This window comes from Pseudochaenichthys georgianus, chromosome 7, assembly GCF_902827115.2.
Source record: "Pseudochaenichthys georgianus chromosome 7, fPseGeo1.2, whole genome shotgun sequence".
Taxonomy (NCBI): domain Eukaryota; kingdom Metazoa; phylum Chordata; class Actinopteri; order Perciformes; family Channichthyidae; genus Pseudochaenichthys; species Pseudochaenichthys georgianus.
Window position 1 is genome coordinate 3941746 of NC_047509.1, and position 25279 is coordinate 3967024.

Sequence of the window (25279 nt, forward strand, 5' to 3'; positions counted from 1 at the left end):
TACTAAATATATATTTGTTTTACGGTTTGTACCCACGTTACAGTCAGGGCGAATCAGAATCAGGTTAATTGCCCAGTAGGTTTTCATGACATGATTTTACCTCTTACATCACAATTAACATAGAAAGAGAAAATAAAACATTTAAGTTAGTATTGCAACATTCAATTAACAAAAATAACGTTTATTTAGATGTGATTTGGGCATTAGTTAGAATCTTTGACCCTTCATACCTACCATAAAATCCATTGTTATGAGTTTCATTGATACTTTTTGACCACATTGACATAGTCAAATGCAGCAGGGTCATAAATTGCAGTCTAATTTAATTGCAGACGCATAATATTTTTATCAGAAAAATGCATTCATATATATTTTATTTCCTCATTTCAATAAAATTGTAAATGAATAATCATTAAAAATGAAACGCTTAAAAATAAGTGTACCACATTTCCCTAAATGAAATGACTACCATTGATTCTTTAACAGCCCTCCTTGTTTATTTATCTTTAAATAAATAAAATAATGGACAAATACAAATATTTGAAATATCATTGAAAATAAAAATAAATTATCAGAATCAGCATAACAGCATAACTTTTTTAAATACAACAGAAACATGTGTTTTATTGTGTGTGTGTGTGTGTGTGTGTGTGTGTGTGTGTGTGTATGCTTGAAACAGTATGCAGACTGTCTTCTGGACATGTCTGGACATGGTGGAGTTTTTTTGTCTCCCCTTAAAATCCTTTACTGAAAGTGTCCATTCGCGCATGCGCCGTGCGGTCATCACAGTGTGATGAAGAGAGTGCAGTGCACAAGTAGCGCTAGAGGTAAACAAGCTTTGTGTTTCCTATTTACACATTATAGTGATAATAATGACATGTGAACAGCGGGGACAGTTTATTAAAGGTGTCAGTTCCAATGACAGCTCGTTGGAGGACTCAGACCTCGTTGCTGTCACTGACATTTAACACTGAGCTACTTAACCTCAGCAGAGGCTAACGGTTAGCTGTTAGCTGATCTATTCAGAGTCAATGGAGAGGAGAACTGCTCTGTTTAACTGGGAAAGATTAATGAACAATGTCAAACATATCGTGGTCTCCTTTCCGATGCAGGCTTAGTTAGCAAACGTGATATTTTGAAGATATTTTGCGTATCGTATTGTGTGTTTTTTAGCTGCTCTTGCTGGAGCTAACACAGCTTAGCATTAGCATGTTAGCTACTGTCAAATATCTGAGTGAGGGGCGGAACTGTTTCTCTTTTTTCTGACTGACAGCGCGGACGACCAATAGGAATTCAGAATAGGCGTCCTCGGTAGCCTGTGAGCCAATCAGGTTTCTTCATAGAGAAAGCTAACAGAAAAAAAGAGAAGTGTCAAAAATACAATATTTTCTTTCATTCATTACTTCCTGCATGACTTTTGACTTTTTTATTTGCATATCTTATCTTTATCGTTATCGGTTTACTTGTATGGCAATCAATGATAAACTTAACCAAAAAGTTTAGCTTCAACCGTTTTGTGTTACGTTGTGTCATCACGCAAGCGTCGTATAGTCGACGTAGCCTTTAAAATACTGAACCGATTTTATTGTTCTTATTTGTATTTAATATCTCTAAGTTGTACAAGTCCAAGCGCTGTTTTTTGTGTCTCTATCCCAAATGTTTGAATGCAAGTCAGGGGGAACCAATAAGTGGAGACAGTGACATAGACTGTATAGGTTTTAATAAGTGACAGCCATTGTTGTGCACATGAAGTTTAAAGATGCATCATTATTGCCAAACGTATAATGAGATTACAATTGTGAATGAAAATATGGGTCAATCAAAATTAAGATGTACAACTTGATAATTTAAATGTTAATATCTCAAAACATAGGTTTCAATTAATTTAACTGCATGTGGAAGTTCTCCAACAATGCACACTTGGTCCCTTGTGAGGTTAAACAATGGTTGATTTGCACATGCTTCGACTTTTTCAGACTATGTTGACATGTGTTGAAGTCAGTGTGACAAATCCTGCTCTCTATTCTGCACATGAGGGTATTTAAAGCAACTAAAAAAACATTGCAAAGTAAACATGTTCTGCTCTGCTGACATAGTGTGTTCTTTGACAGCTTCATGTTGATGACAAAGGTCTTACCGAAATGCACAAAGAGCATTAGCACGAGTGTTCATGCTAATCCTTACACAAAACCAGACACACAAGCTTTAAAACATCAGGCTCAAACAAACAGACAAAGCTTATAATATGACTCTCCAATACCTGTAGAACAAATTCTATAGTGTATTTATATTTTGGGAAATTACTTTGACATGTTACTGCAATAAAGCAGAAAGTGTACATCTTAAATGATTTCTTTCTTCCAGATGAAGACTCCCCCGGACAGGTCGGGAATCACCTTTGAGGTCGGAGCTCAGCTAGAAGCTCGGGACCGCCACAAGAAATGGTGAGGACCCTATACTCACTCTCACACACACACACACACACACACACACACACACACACACACACACACACACACACACACACACACACACACACACACACACACACACACACACACACACACACACACACACACACACACACACACACACACACACACACACACACACACACACACACACACACACACACACACACACACACACACACACACACTACTCTCTCTCTCACACAAAGAAAATCTGTAGTACTCAGACTTCAGACAGTGAAAGCATCATTTTCTTTTAATTCTGATCTTTCATCCTGTTGTCCCGCTGTCAGGTACGCTGCCACCATTGAGGAAATCGACTCTGAGAAAGAGCGGATCCAGGTCCACTTCCGCAAGTGGAGCCGGAGACACAACGAATGGTTTCACTGGACCTCTCCGTACCTGAGGCCGCTGGAGAGAGTCAGCCTGAGGAGGCAGGGCCTGAACCCACCATGCACTCAGCCGGTGAGACTGTGTGTGTGTGTGTGTGTGTGTGTGTGTGTGTGTGTGTGTGTGTGTGTGTGTGTGTGTGTGTGTGTGTGTGTGTGTGTGTGTGTGTGTGTGTGTGTGTGTGTGTGTGTGTGTGTGTGTGTGTGTGTGTGTGTGTGTGTGTGTGTGTGTGTGTGTGTGTGTGTGTGTGTGTGTGTGTGTGTGTGTGTGTGTGTGTGAGATGTGTCCTGATTTTTAACCATCAAGTTATAAATATTTGATGTTATTTTTTTATTTGTAGGTGTGAAAGAGTTTAGAGGAGAAATCACAAAGTCAGATTGAAGCTACACACACAGACCAACAACCGCAACGCAACTCTCTTTACGCATTCCATAACTTCCATAAACAAAAACATGAGCAAGAGAGTAAAACACACGAGCCATACAGAAATATTCACGGATTACCTGTCGCATTGTCTAATTATTCTTTCTATATACATTGTATTGCACCCACCCCAAAACAATTCCACAGTTTGACGCTGACCTCTGAAATACACGTGTGCTTTAAAGTAATCCAGTTATACTAAAAATCGAGTGTTCTCCTAAGCTCTACTGAACTAAGCGCTAACTACTTTGGTGAGTCTTCTGGTAGACCTTTGCTTCTTGCTGTTCATAACTTAAACACACACAGATATGTAGCTTTCATCACTCTTTGTTCTAGTAGTCCTGATTGTGGTGTTCTCTTGAATCCACTTTGTTTCCTAACTGAAATGAATGTCTGGTTTTCATTGACTCGTGTATATTTGGTGTCAGTCTTTCCTCCTCTCATGTTTCTTTCTGTTTCAGACGTTTGTTTCGGGCATGAAGGTTTTGGCTTGTTGGACAGACTGTCGTTTCTACCCGGCAAAAATCCTCAGAGTGAACAAAGACGGTGAGTTTCTACTTCAGCTTCACACCTGATGTTATTATTAAATAATCAATTAGTAAAACCACGGAAAGTGAAGTAACAACTCTATTGTTTAAAAACATGGGGGGGAGGTCTACCGTGTTTAGATGACGTGTGAGGACATGATGAGAGTTGGCTGTTCTGCTGAGATAATGGCACATTTCACTTTCGACCCTCCCACACCATCGGCTGCGATTCTCATCACACAAATGGGAGATTACATGTTCAAAGGGAAATAAAATAAACTGGACGTAAATAATTAAATATGATCCACCAATCACAAATATTATCTTTTTTTTTGTTGAGTTCTTACATTCGCCCAAACGTTTACTTCAAGTTTCAACCTGGAGTTATATTTAGTCGTGTGTGTGTGTGTGTGTGTGTGTGTGTGTGTGTGTGTGTGTGTGTGTGTGTGTGTGTGTGTGTGTGTGTGTGTGTGTGTGTGTGTGTGTGTGTGTGTGTGTGTGTGTGTGTGTGTGTGTGTGTGTGTGTGTGTGTGTTTTCAGACTCCTACAAAGTGCGTTTCTATGACGGCGTTGTTCTGACTGTGAAGCCCACTAAGATCAAACCCTTTAAGGAAGTAAGTAATGCTTCACTCCTATTGGTCCGCATCTGATTGTCTGCTCCAATTAAAAACTCCCCTGATCATAACGTGTGTGTGTGTGTGTGTGTGTGTGTGTGTGTGTGTGTGTGTGTGTGTGTGTGTGTGTGTGTGTGTGTGTGTGTGTGTGTGTGTGTGTGTGTGTGTGTGTGTGTGTGTGTGTGTGTGTGTGTGTGTGTGTGTGTGTGTGTGTGTGTGTGTGTGTGTGTGTGTGTGTGTGTGTGTGTGTGTGTGTGTGTGTGTGTGTGTGTGTGTGGCACAGAAGTCCAGACCTAAGAAGAGTGCGGTGGGAAGCGAGGGATGGGAGGAAGGTGAGAGCGAGGAGGAGGGGGCAGAGAGGAAGGAGGAGGAGGAAGAAATGGAGGAGAGGAAGGAGGAGACGAAGGAGGAGAGGAAGGAGGAGATGAAGGAGGAGACGACCTCAGAAACGAAAGAAGGAGATGAAGAGGAGGAGAGGAAGGCAGAACCTTCATCCTCCCATCCACCAGCAAGGAAGAAAACAGATGAAGGTAAGTTAAAAATAAAAAGATATACAAGCTTTCATTTTTTATTTGAATAAGTCTGTATCTCTTTTTTATGGATGATGACTCTAATCCAAGTTTCTGACACTTCTCACTAAAACTAATGAACTAATCCTCTTCCAGGTAGAAGCAGTGGAGCTCAGAGTCAGCCAATCACAGCTGACCCCGCCCCCCATGCTCCCCCTGACTCCGCCCCCTGCGACAGAGGTAAACATCAGAGAGTTTCAGACATGAATAATTACTCCATTGGCCTGAAGATAAGAGAACTCGGATGTTAGAGTTGTGTTCAAAGTGAGAGGGAAGACGATTTTAGAAGCAGCACAATTGAGACGTGATTTGATGCGTACGATGTTAACTTCGTTGTAGAAAACAGACTTTAACGCAGCTGGTTTGTGCTGCCATTTTGTCTGCTATATAACCGATGTATATTTCTTCAGCTCTCATATATAGCATAATCTCTTTGATTGTTCGATTGTCTTTTCTTTGCAGACGTCCTGTTGGAGCGTCAGTCCCACCTGCCCACCACTCACAGATTCAGCAGAGAGCCACGTAAGTGAATAGACAAACTATTATGCGCCACATAATAGGGCTGCTCGATTATGGCAAAAATCATAATCTCGATTATTTGGGTCAATAATTGATATCACGATTATTAAAAACGATTATCCACTTACTCTGAAAACTTCCATTTATTGAAAAAAACAATGTGAACAGTATGTTTTTAACAGTTGATTACCCTCAACTGAAAAACCATTAAAATAAATAATTTAAATAAAATAAATAATCGTTTTATTTCGATTATGTTCTTTTCATAATCGTTGCAAGCCAAAATCGTAATTGCGATTAAAATACGATTAATCGAGCAGCCCTACCACATAAACACTACATCGTACACAATTTAAGTTTAAAGTTAATACAATACGGTGAGTGAATTGAAAAATAGATCTGTGTTTTGGTTCTGTATAAGTGTGTGATGGAGAATATGTAACGTGTTAAGGGTTTGTCATGTGTCTACCTCCACTGGAACAGCAGATGGAAAGGAGCTACTGTATAAGCTAAAATCTGGCTTTATAACTATTCATAATATTGTTTTCATGCATGGTCCAAGTTCAAAAACATAATACATGTTTCAAAATGATATTGAGGCCACTGGGATTACCTTTTTGTCAGTGGTAGAGAATATCTTGTTTCTTGTGCTCAGCTCAGTTTATTTATATTTTCTTACCTTGAGCTTGACTTCATCTGCTCAAATCTAGTATCAACATACTCTCTTAGTCGCACACAGTCTCCCTGGAAACTGGGAGAGAATTAGCACTCATCACTACAAATAACACCCTGTGAATTGGTGTGTACCAAACAAGTAAATCTATTAAACCAAAGATGTTCTTTAAGTAAAGATAGCGTCATCGGTCATTATATGTGTTTCGTTTTCTTCTCCCATTGGATTAAAACACTCAGAGCTACAGTTAGTCTCCATGAAACCTTACTCTGCATTTTATACTTACATGTTTGTTTTTAACAAACGCTTCTTCCTCTCCTCTCCTCCCATCTCCTCTCCTCCTCTCTCCTCCCATCTCCTCTCCCATCTCCTCCCTCTCAGTGTACAGGGTGATAAAGAACCAGCCCCCTCCCATCCTCTCCATTGAACTGGACCACAACCCCTTCAAGTGTCCGTCGGCCGGCTGCATGAAGTCCTTCAGGAAGGCCAGTCTGCTGCACTACCACATCAAGTATTATCACTCCGACCAGCATCTGGACGAACAGCTGGAGCCCCCGAGGTGAGTCGCAGGTTCAAGTCCCAGAGCAGGAGCCCCTTCGCCCCTTTTTGCCATCTTGTGGTTGGGTTTGCGATGTGCCTCCCACACATATACCTCCTAAATCTCAGACTAGTAGATGAAGCACAACGAGGGGCTGCTTTTTAGTACACGTGTAGTGGGCGCTATAGAGCTGATGACATTTTGCCCAGTCCTGACATGTGTCCCCTCTTCTTCATGTCTCTTCTCCATCAACATGTGTCCCCTCTTCTTCATGTCTCTTCTCCATCAACATGTGTCCCCTCTTCTTCATGTCGCTTCTACATCAACATGTGTCCCCTCTTCTTCATGTCTCTTCTACATCAACATGTGTCCCCTCTTCTTCATGTCTCTTCTACATCAACATGTGTCCCCTCTTCTTCATGTCTCTTCTACATCAACATGTGTCCCCTCTTCGTCATGTCTCTTCTACATCAACATGTGTCCCCTCTTCTTCATGTCTCTTCTACATCAACATGTGTCCCCTCTTCTCCATGTCTCTTCGACATCAACATGTGTCCCCTCTTCTTCATGTCTCTTCTACATCAACATGTGTCCCCTCTTCTTCATGTCTCTTCCACATCAACATGTGTCCCCTCTTCTTCATGTCTCTTCCACATCAACATGTGTCCCCTCTTCTCCATGTCTCTTCTACATCAACATGTGTCCCCTCTTCTTCATGTCTCTTCTACATCAACATGTGTCCCCTCTTCTTCATGTCTCTTCTACATCAACATGTGTCCCCTCTTCTTCATGTCTCTTCCACATCAACATGTGTCCCCTCTTCTTCATGTCTCTTCCACATCAACATGTGTCCCCTCTTCTTCATGTCTCTTCTACATCAACATGTGTCCCCTCTTCTTCATGTCTCTTCTACATCAACATGTGTCCCCTCTTCTTCATGTCTCTTCTACATCAACATGTGTCCCCTCTTCTTCATGTCTCTTCTACATCAACATGTGTCCCCTCTTCTCCATGTCTCTTCTACATCAACATGTGTCCCCTCTTCTCCATGTCTCTTCTACATCAACATGTGTCCCCTCTTCTTCATGTCTCTTCTACATCAACATGTGTCCCCTCTTCTTCATGTCTCTTCTACATCAACATGTGTCCCCTCTTCTTCATGTCGCTTCTACATCAACATGTGTCCCCTCTTCTTCATGTCTCTTCTACATCAACATGTGTCCCCTCTTCTTCATGTCTCTTCTACATCAACACGTGTCCCCTCTTCTTCATGTCTCTTCTACATCAACACGTGTCCCCTCTTCTTCATGTCTCTTCTACATCAACACGTATCCCCTCTTCTTCATGTCTCTTCTACATCAACACGTGTCCCCTCTTCTTCATGTCTCTTCTACATCAACACGTGTCCCCTCTTCTCCATGTCTCTTCTACATCAACATGTGTCCCCTCTTCTCCATGTCTCTTCTACATCAACATGTGTCCCCTCTTCTTCATGTCTCTTTTACATCAACATGTGTCCCCTCTTCCTCATGTCTCTTCTACATCAACATGTGTCCCCTCTTCCTCATGTCTCTTCCACATCAACATGTGTCCCCTCTTCTTCATGTCTCTTCTACATCAACATGTGTCCCCTCTTCTTCATGTCTCTTCTACATCAACATGTGTCCCCTCTTCTTCATGTCTCTTCTACATCAACATGTGTCCCCTCTTCTTCATGTCTCTTCTACATCAACATGTGTCCCCTCTTCTTCATGTCTCTTCTACATCAACATGTGTCCCCTCTTCTCCATGTCTCTTCTACATCAACATGTGTCCCCTCTTCTTCATGTCTCTTCTACATCAACATGTGTCCCCTCTTCTTCATGTCTCTTCTACATCAACATGTGTCCCCTCTTCTTCATGTCTCTTCTACATCAACATGTGTCCCCTCTTCTTCATGTCTCTTCCACATCAACATGTGTCCCCTCTTCTTCATGTCTCTTCCACATCAACATGTGTCCCCTCTTCCTCATGTCTCTTCCACATCAACATGTGTCCCCTCTTCTTCATGTCTCTTCCACATCAACATGTGTCCCCTCTTCTTCATGTCTCTTCCACATCAACATGTGTCCCCTCTTCTTCATGTCTCTTCTACATCAACATGTGTCCCCTCTTCTTCATGTCTCTTCCACATCAACATGTGTCCCCTCTTCTCCATGTCTCTTCTACATCAACATGTGTCCCCTCTTCTTCATGTCTCTTCTACATCAACATGTGTCCCCTCTTCTTCATGTCTCTTCTACATCAACATGTGTCCCCTCTTCTTCATGTCTCTTCTACATCAACATGTGTCCCCTCTCCTCCATGTCTCTTCTACATCAACATGTGTCCCCTCTCCTCCATGTCTCTTCTACATCAACACGTGTCCCCTCTTCTTCATGTCTCTTCTACATCAACACGTGTCCCCTCTTCTTCATGTCTCTTCTACATCAACACGTGTCCCCTCTTCTTCATGTCTCTTCTACATCAACACGTGTCCCCTCTTCTTCATGTCTCTTCTACATCAACACGTGTCCCCTCTTCTTCATGTCTCTTCCACATCAACACGTGTCCCCTCTTCCTCATGTCTCTTCTACATCAACATGTGTCCCCTCTTCTTCATGTCTCTTCCACATCAACATGTGTCCCCTCTTCTTCATGTCTCTTCCACATCAACATGTGTCCCCTCTTCTTCATGTCTCTTCTACATCAACATGTGTCCCCTCTTCTTCATGTCTCTTCTACATCAACATGTGTCCCCTCTTCTTCATGTCTCTTCTACATCAACATGTGTCCCCTCTTCTTCATGTCTCTTCTACATCAACATGTGTCCCCTCTTCTCCATGTCTCTTCTACATCAACATGTGTCCCCTCTTCTTCATGTCTCTTCTACATCAACATGTGTCCCCTCTTCTTCATGTCTCTTCTACATCAACATGTGTCCCCTCTTCTTCATGTCGCTTCTACATCAACATGTGTCCCCTCTTCTTCATGTCTCTTCTACATCAACATGTGTCCCCTCTTCTTCATGTCTCTTCTACATCAACACGTGTCCCCTCTTCTTCATGTCTATTCTACATCAACACGTGTCCCCTCTTCTTCATGTCTCTTCTACATCAACACGTGTCCCCTCTTCTTCATGTCTCTTCTACATCAACACGTGTCCCCTCTTCTTCATGTCTCTTCTACATCAACACGTGTCCCCTCTTCTTCATGTCTCTTCTACATCAACATGTGTCCCCTCTTCTTCACGTCTCTTCTACATCAACATGTGTCCCCTCTTCTTCACGTCTCTTCTACATCAACATGTGTCCCCTCTTCTTCATGTCTCTTCTACATCAACACGTGTCCCCTCTTCTTCATGTCTCTTCTACATCAACACGTGTCCCCTCTTCCTCATGTCTCTTCTACATCAACACGTGTCCCCTCTTCCTCATGTCTCTTCCACATCAACATGTGTCCCCTCTTCCTCATGTCTCTTCTACATCAACATGTGTCCCCTCTTCTTCATGTCTCTTCTACATCAACATGTGTCCCCTCTTCTTCATGTCTCTTCTACATCAACATGTGTCCCCTCTTCTTCATGTCTCTTCTACATCAACATGTGTCCCCTCTTCTCCATGTCTCTTCTACATCAACATGTGTCCCCTCTTCTTCATGTCTCTTCCACATCAACATGTGTCCCCTCTTCTCCATGTCTCTTCTACATCAACATGTGTCCCCTCTTCTTCATGTCTCTTCTACATCAACATGTGTCCCCTCTTCTTCATGTCTCTTCTACATCAACATGTGTCCCCTCTTCCGTCATGGTGGAAAGAGGGTCATATGAGGACAGATGTGTCTAACACTCACTGCTGTTGTTTCAGGAGGAAGCGGTCGACTTCTCAGGGGAGAGACTTCCTGTCGGAGAGGAAGAGTGAGGACCAGCACAGCATCTGTCACCGTGACGACAGAGAGCCCAGCACAACAACAACAACAACAGGTAGGAACAACAAACCCTTTTAATGCAAGGTTAAAATGTGGTATTTTAAAAGTGTGATTTTTATCCATATGCCTCACGAGCATTTCTTTTTAGATCAGTTTGTAAATGTGCATGGCTTACGTTTTGGCAGCGTTGGAAGAAGTACTCAGATCCTTTACTTAAGTACAAGTACAAATACTGTGGTTTTAAAATACTCCACTACAAGTAAAAGTACTGATTTAAAAACATACTTTAGTAGAAGTACAACAAGTATCAATACATACTCAGAAAAAGTACTCATTCTGCACAATGACCAACTTAAGAATGATATAAGTACAGAAGTATTATCAGTTAAATGTACTTCAAGTATCTTAAGCACTTGTGATTCTCAGAGTGTCATGGCGAGTGTCTTAAAAAGGCCGCCTTGTTACAGCCAGGACGTTTCACTTTTGATCCTCATCGTCTTAACCCTCCTGTTGTCTTCGGGTCAAACCTGACCGATTTACTACTTTCATCAATCATAACTTTTTAGTTTGACTTTTGACTGCATTAAGGCTTCATGGTATCCTTCACAGCAGACATTTGAACTTTGTAACACCCCATGGTGTTCCCGCTCCCATAAAGAAAAGGAATTAGTAACCATCCGGATCAGATAAAACACACACACACACACACACACACACACACACACACACACACACACACACACACACACACACACACACACACACACACACACACACACACACACACACATACTCTAGATGTGTTCCCCCCCCTTATGTGCCCAATCCCCCCACATGGATCACACCTGGCACACGCAATACATGTTCAGTGTCTGTTCTTTGTATATTTACTGCAGTTCTTCATGTGTACCAGTACTCTGATACAACATGTACAGTCTGAAAGGGTGTGAAATGAAACTTGGTGATGATTAATGGTTTTTGTGTTAATGTAATAGCAGTTAAAACATGACCGGTCAAATTTGACCGCGAACACCAAAGTAAGGGGAGGGGGGGGGAGACAATAGGAGGGTTGAGATGCTACTGCTCACAACTGTAGGAGTAGTCCATTCAAAAAAAGTGCAACAACTGGCCAAAAGTCGCACATAAAATAAAAAATGGCCATCTTCCTGTTGGGTTTAGGGTGTGCTTCTCACCATGCCGCACACCTCCAATATTTCAGACTAGTCGATGAAGCGCAATGAGGGGCTGCTCTTTAGTACATGTGTCGTGGGCGCTACAGAGCTGATGACATTGTCCCAAGTCCTGACATGTGGGCAAAACATCTCCAGCTTTAGGGAACGCTAAAGTCCTCAAAAACGCAATTAATTTGGGATCAAAAGAATAATAAGAATAATGCTAGCAACTTCAAAAGCTCCGACTCTCTCAGGGCCCTAATTAAAACAGATTCAGCTTTCACAACTCAGCAAAATGACTTTTCTTTCTCACCCGTCTCTAAGCAGAAGTGAAGCGTGAAGAGGAGGGGGAGAAATCGGTAGAACAGGAGAGGAAGGAGAGGAAGAACTTCCTTCGGGTCAAACTAAAGAAGAAGAAAAAGAAGAAGAAGAAGAAGAAAAGTCAGCCAGGTGAGTCAGTGAACAGACCACAACGTTATGTACCGGAAACACAGAGACAAAGATACGACTTTACTAACAGTCGTGCAGCACCAGAGTATCTGTTACCTTCAATTCCACTCATTGGAAATGTGTTTTTTCTGATTACATAATGTTTTTTTGGTGTTTGGTCTTTGAATTAAAGCCAAAACACAAATTTGAGTGAGTTATGACTCAGATAAAGAGCACACATGTCCAAGGGGTTCATTGTGCAACAGAGGATTGCACTATGAAAGGAAGTTGTTCGTTTTGCTACACAAGAACAACAATAAATAAAACACCAGGAAGACAAAAGTGCTGTCCGGCAGGCCTCCTGCATTTTTTAAATGTATCTAAAGCCCGCGTCACACTGTCCCGAAATTGACACCCGATGGACACACGATAAAGGACATGTTCAAATTCGGCTGTGATCGTAGCAACATCGGGCCATTCGTGAGGGCATCTAAGCCATCGTATGACCGCCGGTGGAGTTTCTCAGGCTCCGGCAGCAACTTCGTGAGCGGGGGCAAAATCTTTGGCATGCCAACAAATCGGGGCGAAAAATGCCCGATGGCGGAGATCAGACGAAGATGACACGATTTGACAAGATGCCCTCACGATGGCCTTACGAAGGGCAAAACGGACACACGAATTCAACACGAAAATAAACCTTCGTTAAGTCTTTCGGCAATTTTTTGGCATGCCAAAGATTTTGCCCCCGCTCACGAAGTTGCTGCCGGAGCCTGAGAAACTCCACCGGCGGTCATACGATGGCTTAAGATGCCCTCACGAACGGCCCGATGTTGCTACGATCACAGCCGAATTTGAACATGTCCTTTATCGTGTTGTTTTATTGCACAACAAAATCATGTAAACATATTATGTAAATAACCCAATTTGTGTTCTGTGAAACTGAAAAGGATATTATATTGTTTTTGTAACTTCCGTTGCAGTTGTATGTCTTAAATGTAATTTAGGTTAATTTCCTGTTTTATTTAGATGCTTTTATTTTGAAGGAGAGTTGACAGGAAGTTGTTGTTGCTATGGAAACAACATGACGGAGAAAACGTAAAATCTTCTACACATAAAGATGGAGAAAGTAAAGAACAAAGTCTGAAAATATCAGTACAGTATCATAGTACTTTAACATCATTGTTTGTGTTACTTTCGTTGCAGTTGTATGTCTTAAATGTAATGTGTGTGTGGTTCGGGGCCATCTTCGTGGGAAATTCACAATTCCATATTCGTCTGTCCATCTGGTGTCAATTTCGGGACAGTGTGACGCGGGCTTAAAGGAATGTAAACATGTTGAGGCGGTACTCAGGGTTTTCCTGCATCTTCTGACTGCGTTTCAATTAGGTTTGATAAGATGATCAACTTGATTGTTATAGCACAGTAGTACTGACATCGAAATGCAGTAAGCATCTAACCACAAAGTGCAAAAGAAGCAATAAACCCCTTAAAGCAAAATAGGGCCTCTTTAAAGTGCTGACTAATGTATAGTATAAGGATAAACATATGGCTAAACATACACATGGGCATAAACAGTAGTAGACTTTGAATACAGTTGGAAACCTCAGCTGATTAATCTGTGTATTATTATAATAATAATAACTTCAATTTATAGTGTCTTTCAGAGGACCCAAGGTCGCTTTACAGAAAAAACCGGAGTAAAACAAACAAAAATAACAGTCAGTCAGACAAAACAACAAATGACGAGTAGTATGGAGAGAAATCCAATAGTGACTATGCGTTGATTTGAGGATTTATTGTTACTTTCCTTCTCATCAGGACATGGCAGCAGTGACGAAGAGAACTCGGACCGCTCTCGCATCGCAGTGAAGCTCTCCTCCGAACAGGAACACACACACATACAAGGTGGACACTGGATTCAGCCGTCGAGCGTACGTGCGTACGGACGTGAGCTGCCGGTGTGTTTTGGATCTGTAACGCCTGCTCCTCTCTTTCAGCGGACGACGGCAGCGACTGGTCAACGCTGACGGCCGAGAGCGGGGAGGACACTTCCTCTTGGCCGGTTGCCATGGAGACGGAGGAGTGTGAGGTCGTGAGGTGTGTGTGCGAGGTGGACGAGGAGAACGACTTCATGATCCAGGTGAGACAACCACACACACACACACACACATACACACACACATCTTACACAGGAGCAGATACAAGTCCAAAAGAAAATGTCTTTCTCCGTCTTACGAATAAACCGTTTTAATAGATATTGAATTTTTACGTTTAATTTTCGCATTTAAATAGAAATACAATACATGTCCAGGGGAGGTAGATTCCTTTTTTTGTTGTATTTGCTAAATACTTTCCATTTAGCTGTGGTTTTAGTTATTCTATTTTGCAACTATCAACTCTTTTAAAGTTAATAAAAGACAACGTTTAGAGAATGCTGAATAAAATGAAGTCGTAAATACTTCCTGAGCTCTTCGTTCATGCCTTTTCAGAAATATTCCTAAGGTGTTAAATGAGCGTTCGTTCTCCAGTGCAGTTATGGATTGCTGTAATGTTTGTTCCCGGTGCATATATAATATATAACTTGTGAATTGATTCTTAACTCAGTGATGGATTTGTGACATTGCATTTGTTTCTGTCTGCAGTGCGAGTCGTGTCTGTGTTGGCAGCACGGCACCTGTATGGGGTTATATGAAGACAACGTCCCGCTCAACTACACCTGCTACTACTGCAGACACACCGCAGGTAGGAGCTCTCTGTTCGGCACGGTTCACATACCTGTACGCAAGTTGGCACGTTTCAAAATATAATAAGAATGAGTTGGTCTGGAGTCAAATCTCTGGGCTCCTCTGGCGCAGTGGGCTGTGCGTTGGATCATCAGATCAAGGGGGTGTCGGGGAACTCCAGTTCGAAACCCGCTCCCGCCCCACTGCGTCAGGCCGTTGTGTCTTTGGGCAAGACACTTCACCTGAACTTGCTCCTGTGGGTATTGTCCACAGTACATGACCATTAGATGTATGATCTGTATTTGTAATGTGTATCTGTAAAGAGCTTTGAGTCATTGAAAAGCGCTATAAAAATATAAAGAATAAAATGTAAGAAACTGTAGTGCAGGGGTGTCCAAACTACGGCCCGGGGGCCAAATGCGGCCCGCGGACCATTTTGAATCGGCCCTCAGCAAATTAAAAAAGTATAATGGAATACGGCCCACAAATTAAACTTCTGCTTGTCTTATATTGTACTTCTTAACTATAAATGTACAAATACATTACACAGTAGTATTCACGTGGTAATAAGACCACTTTTCAAATAAATTCAGTCAATTCAAGTTGGAAACATTTTCTAACATATCTTAGTTGATAAGCTTGAAACACACCCTTCCTATTTCTCCTGATTATAATCAATCTGAGCTTCTGAGTTAAGGGATGAGCTGCCAACACTCACACGCATCATTTACCTACATGTGATTGATGTTGCTGACTTATACCTGAACTGATAAGGCACAGTATCTCTAGTGATGGGCCCGCCCTTCGTATATTTTTCTGGATGTGGCCCTCGTGAAAAAAGTTTGGACACCCCTGCTGTAGTGCAATTTATATTCCAAGTAAGAGATGTTTGTATGAAGCATAATAACAAATGTAACTTTGTACATAGCATAGATGTTTCCCCTTTCGCCGGATTATGAGACTCCTGCTGAGGTTTTGAAACATTCACATTCATCATGTGAGGATTGGAGCAGCAACAGTGTATCAGACAGCTGTCAATCAATCTCTTTGTCGTGGCTTTTAACCCTAAAGCCTGATTCTGTGGTCATTTGAGGACAACGACACCACAAAGAAATGCCATCAAAAGATGTATTAATATTATTTTCTACTTTCACTAAGTTAAATATTTTTACCAACTTCCCTCCTGACCATTTTAGAGTTTTGACCCTTAAATGCTCGTGTTGAAATAATGTTACAGTTTAAAAAACAACAAACAATACTAGAAACTGTTTGTATGCATTTCATATTTTAAGTAAATTGATCATTTAATTCAAGAACATAAGATAATAATCTCGTAGTTCAGAAAAACAGGGCTATTGTGTTCTGATATATATATTTATGATGAATAGTGATGACAAGGTTCAAGGTTAGTTTATTTGAATAGCAAAAACACAGAGGCAATTCAAAGTGCTTCACATACAGTCGGCATTCAACACATAATAGTTAAAAACAAACCAAAAAACCAGTTCGTAAAAGCGATAAGTGCAACGACTGCTCCTTAGACGGTCAGTTACAGTGATATTGACAAACTGCTCTTTTTTTAATGTGTGTGTGTGTGTGTGTGTGTGTGTGTGTGTGTTGTGTGTGTGTGTGTGTGTGTGTGTGTGTGTGTGTGTGTGGTGTGTGTGTGTGTGTGTGTGTGTGTGTGTGTGTGTGTGTGTGTGTGTGTGTGTGTGTGTGTGTGTGTGTGTGTGTGTGTGTGTGTGTGTGTGTGTGTGTGTGTGTGTGTGTGTGTGTGTGTGTGTGTCGTGTTCAGGGTGGAGGCGGGCTCAGCGTTTCCTCTCGGAGCCTGACTTGCTGATATCTGGTCACATGTTCGGCCTGTCGTGTGTGAAGGAGAACTACTCGGAGGTCAACGCCTCGAAGATCTCCCACACCAGCAGCCTGTTGGCTCACACACATGGTCTCAATCAGGTCCTCAGAGGCCTGCAGCTCAAAGTCAGCCTGCTACAGTGAGTACAGCAACACCAGGATCACTGGACTCAAACTCCCACTCTACAGTTTACATTTATATTCAATTTAATATTGAATAATCCATGTATTGCACAATTAATGTATATAATATATATATATAATATATTATCTATCTATCTATCTGTGTGTCTCTCTGTCAGTCTGTATTATAATTGAAAAGAATAATATTTACCTGTGCAGTGTTGTTATAAAGAAATGCATGACAAACCGGTTTTATTACTTTATTATGACATGATTTCTGAGTTAATATCTTGAAGTCTGACAATTGTTCCGAGACTTACAGTACAGTGGCTAAAGCATGGACAAAGTCGCTGTCACAGAGAACCGCTGGGATTCCCTTCAATCAATCAATGTTTATTTATATAGCCCAATATCACAAATGTTACATTTGTCTCAGTGGTCTTCACAGTGTGTACAGAATATCAGTATGACAATACAACACCCTCTGTCCTTAGACCCTCTGTCCTTAGACCCTCTGTCCTTAGACCCTCTGTCCTTAGACCCTCACATCGTACAAGGAAACACTTCCAGAGAAAACCCCCAGTTTAAGGGAACATGGGAGAAACCTCAGGGAGAGCAACAGAGGAGGGATCCCTCTCCCAGGACGGACAGACGTGCAATAGATGCCGTGTGTAAATCCAAGAGATAATACATTTTACAGCATATAGACCGAATGTTAGGAAATGCATGTGTCTGTAATAAGAAGACACGAGGATGTCAGCTACAATCCTGTGGAAGCCATCAGGGAAGCAGCATGACGAGACCCAGGCAGGACCGCAGAGACAGGTTCAGCCACGACCCGAAGTCCAGAACTCAGGATCCAGGACTCAGGACTGCAGCAACAGGATCAGCCACGACTCAGGATCCCGGCGTAGATAGACACCAAAAAGAAATGTGGGGAAGCTGGGTTATTGGGAACATGAGCGTACTCAGGTACAGACAGACAGAAGGAAGAAGTAAGGTCCCCCCCGACAGTCTAAGCCTATAGCAGCTAAACTAACGTGTCTACGTGCATGCACTCCCTTAGGATAGGCTGAGGGAAAGGGGTAGGAACTAAGATGTATGCGCCACATCTCTACCATGAGCGCATTGCTCCTAAAAGGTTGTAAAAAGGTAAAAGGTTGTAGGTTGCAGGTCATATTATCTCTGCTGCCCTCACACTGCGAGCGCCGTCTGATCCTGCAGTCGTAACCCTGTCCACTTTCTCACACTCAAGAAACTGCTTTCTGTCCCGCAGCTCTCCATCCCACCCTGACCTGCAGCTGTGGAGGTTGCCGTGGAGACGAGAGGAGGGGTCCAGGTCGGCCTCCAGCCCGAGAGGAGAGACCTCGATCTGCTACGTGAGCAGCGAACACTGCTACCAGAAACCAGGTGCATCATGGGAGAAATCAGAGGAGCGAGACAAGGAGACGCAGACGGTGGTGGTGAAGCTGGAGCAGGAGGTACACATTTGTATTTACTTGCACTCTCTTATCTGTGTTATTGTGCTGCTCTGTGGGAGGAGCCTGGGACCTGACCACACTCTAGCTATGTACGAAGGACAATAAAAGCCTTGAAACCTTAAATAAAGTTTATAACTTACTTACAGATTTAAAGCAGTCGTGAAAAACATACAATATTGTCTTGTACTCCGTGAAACTACCGACACTTTTTTAGCCACATGATGCTTTTAGTCGTTTTCCCTTTTCTGTGTCGTTTCTTTACTTCAGGAACAACACACACTCGCGCTTCTATTGGCTAGCGCTCCAACACATTGTACATGATAGGCTAAGGGGCGGGACATCTATAAGCAGGTTGACCAATCACAACAGAGCCGGCCAGCTAGCCAATCAGAGCAGACTGGGCTCTAGTTTCAGACAGAGGGTGAAAAGAGGTGCTGCAGCACAGGCAGTATGAGAAGAATAAAGAGCTTTCTGAACATTAAAGCATGGAGACATGTCCCAGGAGAGACACTGCATATATGAACCTGAGAATGAGCATTTCTCAAAGCAGCGTTTCTCAAAGTGTGGGGCCGGACCTCAGGCCGGAATCGAACCTGGTTCCTCGAAGGCGGTAGTGGATTATTACAGCCGGAGACTCGCAACGGCGGTGGACTTTCACAGCACCGCTGTACCGGACCTGCCGGAGCCGCCAGAGCCTCGCACCGGCGGGTGTTTGCGGCGGCGGATGCGGTACCGGCGCTGTGAAAGTCCACGGCCCACCTATGCTAGAGCCAGCGGCCCACCAGCCCAACGGGAAAAGTCCAATCCGAGCCTGCTCACACACACACAACTGAAACCAAAGTCATTTGCAGACATATGTAAAAATCTCTCATACACACATGTGAAACGCTCTCACACACACACACACACATACACAACAGCATTGCAGTCAGGAAGAAAAGAAATGAGGAGCGGCACCTCACCACTTCATAAGGAGTTTAACCGTGACACTTTTCGAAATCCCGTTTGTGTCCCCCCGCTTTACAAATAGGCCTTTGTTTATTATTATCTTTTAACGCAAGCCATCATCGCCACGGAGGAGCACACAGCCTCTGTGAGCGAGAGAGAGAGAGAGAGAGAGAGAGAGAGAGAGAAAACACACCTTTATCTATTTAATATAGCCTAGTACAAAATAAAGTAAGAAATCATTCCAATGTGTACTATAGGACAGTAAACTGTTTAAAAGGGGAGTGGTTAGTAAAATATGCATAAATAAAAAGAAAGAATGCTAACTAGGTAACATAAGATAAGAATAAACAAGTTTAAATGATTTGTTGTGATCATATTCTAAAGATGTTTGGATTATTGAAAAGTATACAGCTCCCTTTCATAGAGTGTTGAGAGCTGTATCCATAAATTCATGTTGTGCTCAAAGTGCACCAGATTTATGCATTTAATTTCAACATTTAAAAAAAAATCATACATTTCCTTTTATGCACACAAAGGTTAAAGGTCAGCATATAATAATGTTAAAATGTGCTAAATATATACACTGCAAGAAAACAGAAAAAGAGGAGTAAAAGTAGCCCTCGACTTGTTTTATTTTAAAAAAGGTTGGAGACCCCTGTTATAGAACGATACATTTTATTGGAGCGGCGAGGAACAGGTGGGGCTTGAAGAGGCCACCTGTTCAAAGTGGGGAATGAGTGGACAAGTTTGAGAACCACTGTCTTAAAGCATCCTTAGCATTTAGCTCCAATCATCGCCGTGTCTTATAATATCTTCACACAGCTGACATTTGATGAGGTCATGTTTTGAATGTCTGCCTTTTAGAGTTGCCCTTTCCAGCTTCCATTGTTCCGCTTCTCCTCCTGCTGTTGTCTGTGTTAGCTCCTCTTAATGAACAAAGTGTGACTTGGCATTTTATTTGAACCTCAGGTGACGTAAGGGTGGTGTAAAAAAAATCAAAGCTTGTCTCATAGAAACTCAGAGACCTTTAGCAGAAGCTGTTCCTCGTGTTCACAGGAGCCTGCTGTTGCTAAGAGACCACTGAAAACCAGTTTGAAGCTTTCTGCTTGAAAATGTGGAACTATTTATACCTGCTAATGCTCTGAGTGTGAGGGCTGTGGAGAGCGCTTCGGAGGACTTCGTTTTATCATCAGGAACGTCCCTTTCTCTCCATATCTTCACTATACTTATTATCCATCTTCAGTATAACCGTCACTCGTCTTCATTGCATCTTAAAAACACTTCTTGCTTCATTGTCATGTTTTATTTCACATTGTCTCTGTGAGGGTTTCCTTTGATGAAACAAGTTGTGTCTGTTTATGTAGGAAATAAAGCTTGAAGATGTGGAGATGAGACCAGCTGATGCTACAGCAGATGCACACTCCGTGACACACACAGACACACCGCCCCGCATAAAGGCGGAGAGCCACACACACACTCACACACACACTGCGGAGCCTCGTCCAGCGTCCGAGGCCGAGTGTCAGCTGAACCTGCTGGAGCACGTGGAGACGCTGCACCATCAGATCAGCGCCAGGATGGACCTGATAGAGCGGGAGCTGGACGGTAACACACACACACACACACACATGCATGCTTCTTACCCCGGGTTTCCACCGGGTCCGTCTGCTCCGCGTTTCAGAAGCGGAGCGTCTTGCCTGCCGGCTCGCAGTTCTTGTTGATTTGGGCATATTTCCTGGAGAGGCTACTTGGTACAGACAAAGTTAATAATACTTGTAGCATCCCAGTTATAAACGACATGAATCAGAGATGTGTTATGCATTCATCATCATAATTATTCTATATATATAATGTGCACAGCCTGTAAACCGGAGGAGAACGCTGGCATTTCTCCTCCTCCTTGAAAGACTAGGAGGGATAGGGTCTGCAAAATTAGTTTATTTTGGGGATTGACTGGATGCTCTGACCGGTCCACTTCCTGCTCGGCGCTATGCCACGTCTCGCGTCAAAATAGACCAGCCGCCTTTTTTATGCGGAGCCCAGCGCTGAGACGCTTCTGAGCCGTAACGCGGCGCCAGAGTTCCCGTTAGAATATTTTTCCGCCGGTCAACATGTCCGTTAAAATTTAAATCTTCAGGACAAAATGAGAAAAGTGCCGGTCAAAGGTCTTCTTTGTTATTAATTGTGCTTTAAAACAAATTGATATGATTCGATATTAACTAACTATAGTAGATAAACTATTCAAAAGTGAACAGTAACTTATAATAACACGGGAATAATAAACGGAGCGCTCTCCCCCTCTCCTGACAGCCCGTCAGTATCATGCAGCTCGCGGATCCAGTAATGAGTGACCCGACAGTAAAACTAAAAACATCTATAAATAGTTTAGGTAGTTTGAGAGGTCATTAAAATAGCTACGTGTGATATTCTAACCTGAAGTGTGTTTTGTTCCGCTCACCGCTGCAGGTGATCATGCAGAGCTGCGTGTCGACTCGTCAGCAGCAGCTGATCTCTCTCCCGTCAGATTAGACTTCACTCGCGTTTATGTCCATATCGATCAGATCCAGCTAGTTCTAGCTAATGATATGACTGCCTGCTTATTAAAAGACACCTAAACAGTAAGTGTCGCTATGCAACTGGATGAGGCCACAAAGTATAGCGCAGCATTATGCATTTGTTTACATGCCCACCGGAACCCCGAGGCATTACCAACAGATCAACGCACAATCAACCCATCCAGGACATCTCTTTCTCCACATTACGTGTTAGACATTAGAGTTGACTATTCTTGTCTGTCACATAAATGGCGCAAGTTGCGCAACCAATGCGGTATTGCGCTAAGCGGGAAATATTTTGAACGGACACTTTGACCGGAGAGATTTAGATTTGCCGGTCTTCAGCATATTTTACCGGTCGTAGTCCGGTAATTACCGGCTAACGGGAACTCTGGTGGACGTACCCATTGACTAGAGTGGCCGCGATCGATGTGAACACCGCGGCGCCTCCGTAACGCGGCGCTGACAGACCCGGTGGAATCAGTGGGAAAGGTGACATTAAGCTGACTTAATGTCCCCTCTGTGAGACTAATAAAGGTATTCTGATTCTGATTATTAACAAAGTCAAAAGAAGCGTTGTTAGAGATAATGGCGGGATTTCTGTGTCTTTTCTCGGTCACATGACACGTTTCTCTCTGCAGTGTTGGAGTCGTGGTTGGATCACTCCGGTGAGCTCGAGCCTCCGGATCCTTTGTCCCGCCTCCCGCAGCTCAAGCAGCGAATCAGGCGGCTGCTGCGTGACCTGTGCACTGTGAGACATCTGTCCGTCTGGCGCTGACTCTTTCCCCTCCCTGACCCCTGACCCCTTAACTCCTGCGAGCCTCTGCTAGCCAATAGGAGCAGACGGACTGACTAACGGGCAATCACTCGACTGACGGACCTGCGGAGATGGAGCCGTGGAGCGAGTCGACTCTGCAGAGACACTGTGCTTTGTTTACAGTCGAGAAGATGCACGACAACACGACGAGGATGAAGACGTTTTTCTTGTGACTGAACAGGTGCTTTCTATCTGTTACATTTCACAAACCGCAACATGTCCCAAACTGTCCCTCCGTATGTTCAACAACGTGAAGATGAAAGGTTTCAGTATTGGATGGATTTTGATGAGCTGTTGTTATGCAGGTGTTTGGGAAACTTTTCTCCGTTCGGGAGGCTCTACAAACTTAACTGCATGTGTTCTCATTAGCATCAGATTACCGTTTCCTAGCAACCATCTAACCTGAGAAACTGTGTTACGACCTAAAAGTGTAACAAAGCTCATGAAAACATTGAAAGGATTTGGGCTGATTTTTTTTTTTAATTCGATGCTTCTATAAGTTTCCCACGGCAGAGATTTTTTTTAATGTTGTTACGGCGATTCCTCTGAAATTAAATTGATTTTGCAGCAAAGTGTCACCATTTTTAAATCCTCGTTGGATCGGGCTGTAATTATTACTTGTAGTCAAATTGAGTTAAAGGGACGGTTCATACCTGTTTTGCGTTTAGGAATCTAGATATATCGTCCTTCTTTCTCTGTGTAATGTTAACGTTTAAAAACTGTGTCTCGACGGCGTCTTCCACACACTATGTGTCTCTTAAAGGGATGGCGCTGTGGGAAATGTAGTTTTTTATAGTCCCTTGACTACAGAGGTGACATTATATGGCCTTTTTCACTTTTTTTTTAACTGGTTCTAACAATCATGTGTTTTAAGAATGTTTTAGTAACATTTCGCTTCAAAATCAGTTCATATCAAAGGAATCACTGCATTTATGTGCTCCATATTTTCATCAAACTAGTTTTTGGTGGACCGTATTCGTTTGTCTGAACCACACAGATGGATGTATAGAAGATTTATAAAAGACGATATAGGATCGTCTTTCTCTCTTTAGGAAACGAGCTCAGTTCAGTACTTCCTTCACTTTCTCTTCTTTTTTTCTCTCGTTTGATATTTTCAGGTTTTAGATATATTATTCGACTTTTCTAGATTTTTATCGGTACTTTTGATTGTTTTCTGCATAATGTCTCTTTCTGACATACGGAGAAAAACCCTAAAAGCAATGTTTTAATCAGCTTCTACTTCGTTCTTGACATTTGGGAACTGTATACGTCACAAAATAATATCCGCTCGCAGGTTCATTTTGTGTTTCGGTGCTCTCAGATTTTTCAGCAAAAACAGCTAGCTTATTATAACCTGTACAAATATTTCTTTCAGTTTAATCTCATATACTCGTCTCTGTTGGTAGTAATCATTCATTTCAGATGAAGGGTGTTGATAGTTTCTTTCATCGAGGCCAGTGTAATAAACTGTTTCAGTCAAATTAACCAGCAAGACGTTCCTTTGTTTTGACAAAAAACTCATTCTACGTGTAAATATGTCCAGGTAAATGTTTTATACACTTGTGTAAGAAGCTAACTGTAAAAAGCTGTAGATTTATTTTCATAGAGAGATTGGTTATGAATCAGGTTGGTTAATATCTGATGTGTTTGAAGAACGCAGAGCTTCTGTTGCTTCTCTTTAGTTATCGTGCAACCGCATTTGTTTTAATTGTTAACTGTTTTAATTTCAGTTCATGGTGCGTTCAGGCGGTCCTCCACAACTCCAAGAATCTAATCTCCTGTTGAAAGAAAGGCAACTTTATTAACATAGCTCATTTCAGCAACAGGGCAATTCAAATAATTACCACCAACATTAAAAGGGCGTGATCAAATTACAGTTAAATACATTGAAAAACTTTCAAAGTAGACATTTTAAAGAAGCGTGTGAGATGTGAGTAACTCTTTGATTTAATAAAGGGGCAAACAAGTAAAATATTTAGCCTTGATTAAAAAGACGTTCATTTGTAGCACGCCTGCAGTTTTCATTTAAGCATCCACATGTTTGTAGACACTCGATTTTCCGAGTTGGAGAGGACACGCCTGAAGGCAACACAGGTTCACACACTTTAAGCTACAAAGTCAATGTTTTGTTTCTGTATTCTGTTTAAAGCATGAAGTTTTCTGACGAATTCTAACTTTGATTAAAATGAAGAAATTCCCGTCTCTGTGTTCGATGTTTCATTCAGGAATGAATCAGGAAGTTCATCCACCTCTGCTGCCAACCAAACTTCAGCTCACTTTTAAAGGTCCCATGACATGGCCATCCCCCCCCCCCCCCCCCCCCCCCCCCGGGTGTACTTTGAGGGTTTTAGACTCTCCAGACCGTTCACATGCATAAAAACCTTCATAACACACAAGGGGACGGTAATAACCGGAAAAGCATGACATGGGCCCTTTAAGTTTAAAGAGGAGACAGCCAGGGCAAATGGGAAAAACATTTTAAATTAAAAAGGAAATATTATGTTTTTGTTT

The 25279-nt window shown here is 42.5% G+C and overlaps 1 protein-coding gene across 2 annotated transcripts; it reads left to right on the forward strand.

Moving 5' to 3' along the window:
* Window positions 1-777: 777 nt before the first annotated feature.
* Window positions 778-24966, forward strand: LOC117449136 (PHD finger protein 20-like). 2 transcript variants are annotated; one of them, XM_034086554.2, is made up of 18 exons: window positions 778-827; window positions 2365-2444; window positions 2765-2936; window positions 3746-3830; window positions 4352-4425; window positions 4709-4955; window positions 5091-5174; window positions 5457-5516; window positions 6568-6745; window positions 10609-10724; window positions 12166-12291; window positions 14089-14175; window positions 14268-14410; window positions 14913-15012; window positions 16789-16984; window positions 18244-18448; window positions 20761-21001; window positions 22593-24966. In XM_034086554.2, exons 2-18 carry the CDS (start codon window positions 2365-2367, stop codon window positions 22727-22729), a joined length of 2331 nt encoding a protein of 776 aa, XP_033942445.1. In that variant the 5' UTR covers window positions 778-827; the 3' UTR covers window positions 22730-24966. The 2 variants fall into 2 exon arrangements, with proteins under 2 accessions (XP_033942445.1, XP_033942446.1); XM_034086555.2 differs by having other exon boundaries at window positions 12169-12291.
* Window positions 24967-25279: the final 313 nt, after the last annotated feature.